The sequence below is a fragment of the Rhagoletis pomonella genome, unplaced genomic scaffold, assembly GCF_013731165.1.
Source record: "Rhagoletis pomonella isolate Grant_MI unplaced genomic scaffold, Rhpom_1.0 Rhpom_scaffold_00006, whole genome shotgun sequence".
NCBI lineage: Eukaryota > Metazoa > Arthropoda > Insecta > Diptera > Tephritidae > Rhagoletis > Rhagoletis pomonella.
Genome location: NW_023458560.1, coordinates 77,888,207 through 77,891,159, shown reverse-complemented (window position 1 = coordinate 77,891,159; position 2,953 = coordinate 77,888,207). Strand labels below are relative to the sequence as shown.

Below are 2,953 nucleotides of genomic sequence, written 5' to 3'. Positions count from 1 at the left end.
GTGAATAATCTTCAGTAGTTACTAAAATATCGCAGTTTTCGTATTTCTGAAAATTACCGTTATATGGGAAGTAGGCGTGGTTATTGAGCGATTTTAAAAATTTTCGGACATTTGGTATGTTATGCGAAGGCCAACAACTGTGCCAAGTTTGGAAGAAATTGGTGCAGCGGTTACCAAGATATACACATGTAATAAGTGGGCGTGGCTACGCCCATTTTCCAAAAATTTATAATATTCTTATTTTTCGTCTAAAAATTATTGTAAATATCAATTTTGAGTGAATTATCTTCAGTAGTTACTAAAATATCGCAGTTTTCGTATTTCTGGAAATTACCGTTATATGGGAAGTGGGCGTGGTTAAAGTCCGATTTCGCCCATTTTCAATACCAACCTACCTTGGATTAAGGGAAACCTACATACCAAATTTCGTTGAGATATCTCAATTTTTGCTCGAGTTATCGTGTACACGGACAGACGGACAGACGGACGGACAGACAGACATGGCTTAATCGATTTCTTTTTTCATCCTGATCATTTATGTATACATTTGTCTATATCTATCTCGATTCGTTTTGGCTGTTACAAACAACCGTTATGTGAACAAAATTAATATACCCTTGTGCACAAGTGCGCTCGGGTATAAAAATAACAAAAAGTCAAAAGCGACATGCAGAGCGCACATCAGCTTCTGTTGGATTGGACTTCGTTTTAAGCAAAAAAAATATGCTACAACTCTATTGTTTTTAAAATACGACTAGTTTTTAGCAGATGGGTTTCGATGCATACATTAGCACAAATTGTAAAGGTATACTTATATATGTATATTATTTGTGTAGGTAGTGGGTGTTTTGTTTTTTTTTTCGTATTACTGTCCGTTTGCCACATTTATAAGCAGATTATCCCTTAAGTGGATTACTAAGCTGTGCACATGAAGTCAGACATCCGATATGGAAATGTGTATGGAAATGCGTGCTGCATATACACATACATCATACATACAAATTACTTGCTGAAATTATCCTTTTATAGGTACATACATATGTTCGTAAATATACTTGCATGCAAAGGTGAATGTGTCAATTTCCTGTAATTCTGTTTTAAAATTGTCAGAAATTTTATATTTTCAATTCTTATTGCCAAAATGTATACGAATGTGGCAATAATCTCTTACATAAAATGAAATCAAAATATCATTTAATACGCATGCAGGATGCACTTATAAGTATGAATGGTTTTTAATTAAGGAAAACATGAAATTAAATTTTTAACGCTTAAGAAAAAAATTCAATAAATTCAGTGTAATATACTTAATTAATTTATACGAAATTGCAAAAAGGAAAGCGCTATGTATGAATAGCAGTGTTGTAGAATTTGAGTGCTTTAAACAGCTTCGTACGTAGTCGCCGTAAAACTATAGGTCCCTCCCCTTTGTGTGACAACATCAAGGCGCTCACCACAAATCGCAGGAAAAGCTCGGACAAACACTAACATAAAAGGAGGTCGGGCATACCCACATACATATTGTACGGGAATTAAAAAATAAATAAATTTCTTTTTTATAAGGTTTTATTAAATTTCACCTGTGTATAATCAGATTATGCAATCAATTTTTAAACAACTTTCCCATGAACTAGAGACTTGAAACTTAGCCCAGAATCCGATGACAATCCAATAGGAAAGATGAATTAGGTGGCGGCAAAATTTTGCCGTTAGGTGTTGCGCCGTCGATTTTTCTTTTTTCTTAAAGATTGATTTTCATGTGGCCTTGAGCTCAAAAAACACACATACAATATTGTTTATACCCAACGGCCAAGAAATAATAGGATTAAATGTTTAAATACTTTTTTAAAATTACTTACTTGATACTTTTTATAATTAATTAACGAGATCTCTGTAGTAAATATTTTTTACCTAATTTTGTGTTCCCTTTCAATTTCGAGAGAACATTTGATAATATTTAAATCCCATTTTACTTTTTCAGAGCTGTGATTTTCACATCTATCCTCTATGTGCGCACTTTGTCTAAACGTATTAAGGCTACGGTGCTCTATGCAACTGAGACTGGAAAATCGGAGCAGTATGCCAAGCAGTTGGCTGAATTACTGGGACATGCCTTCAATACACATGTGAGTTTAAATAATAATTATTTAATATTTGTTGGAACGGGTAATTAATATTTTTGAAAGCATTTATCGAAACAAATGCCTAGCAGGATTTATGTACATAATTATACAAGTCTATATCTTTCTATCGAACAAGTAATCCGCTGCTCTTTTGACAAATCGCATAGTCTTCCTCTTCTTCACCACTTGTGGCAATTACTTCGGACCCTTTTAGTTTTGTGTTATAAAGAATTCCTTCGACCTTAAACAAGGGAGTAATTTCGTAATTCTACGGAAGATTAAACACTTTATCAATAATCTCGTGCATACGGCAGCACCATTAATAGTTCGGAAAGGGCTTATCTCCGGTGTACTTTATTTCTTCCAATTAGTAAAAATCTCATTCGTGTGCCTCTATCAAACAAAGCAGATACCGAAGCAAATGGTAGTCTTATTCCTTTTCATTTGAATAAAATTTCCATAATTTACGAATAAATCAACCCAGATTATTGGGTGTAACAGGGCTTAGCTACGCGTATCACAACAAAACGCTGCCAAAAGCATCTTACATGATCCTTGCTAAGGCAGGATCAAAGCAGGAAGTCCAAAAAAGTTTGTCACGCATGCCGATTACAATCAGATGTTTGTATCAGAATAAGTTACTAACAACCGTACAAAAGGTTTGCATTCTCATCAACGAAAGCAAATATCTAGCTAAGTCTTCTGAGATTAGGTGACCACCTGCAGCCAGGGTTCGGAAATTCTCATTTATGATTATTCGTTTTCATTCTTTTACGAGATTTATCGCGATCGATAATATTCCAAGTCTATTTTTGCATTCTTTTATCGCG

At 34.2% G+C, this 2,953-nt stretch overlaps 1 protein-coding gene across 1 annotated transcript in view; it reads left to right on the top strand.

Moving 5' to 3' along the window:
- Positions 1 to 1,976: 1,976 nt before the first annotated feature.
- The window catches only part of LOC118742131 (nitric oxide synthase-like), a gene marked incomplete at its 5' end in the record, with an annotated part of 17,326 nt that continues 16,349 nt past the window's right edge, over positions 1,977 to 2,953 (top strand). The window contains one exon of the mRNA XM_036474091.1: positions 1,977 to 2,126. Coding sequence (XP_036329984.1) covers positions 1,977 to 2,126 — 150 coding nt within the window. The remainder of the gene's footprint in view (positions 2,127 to 2,953) is intronic.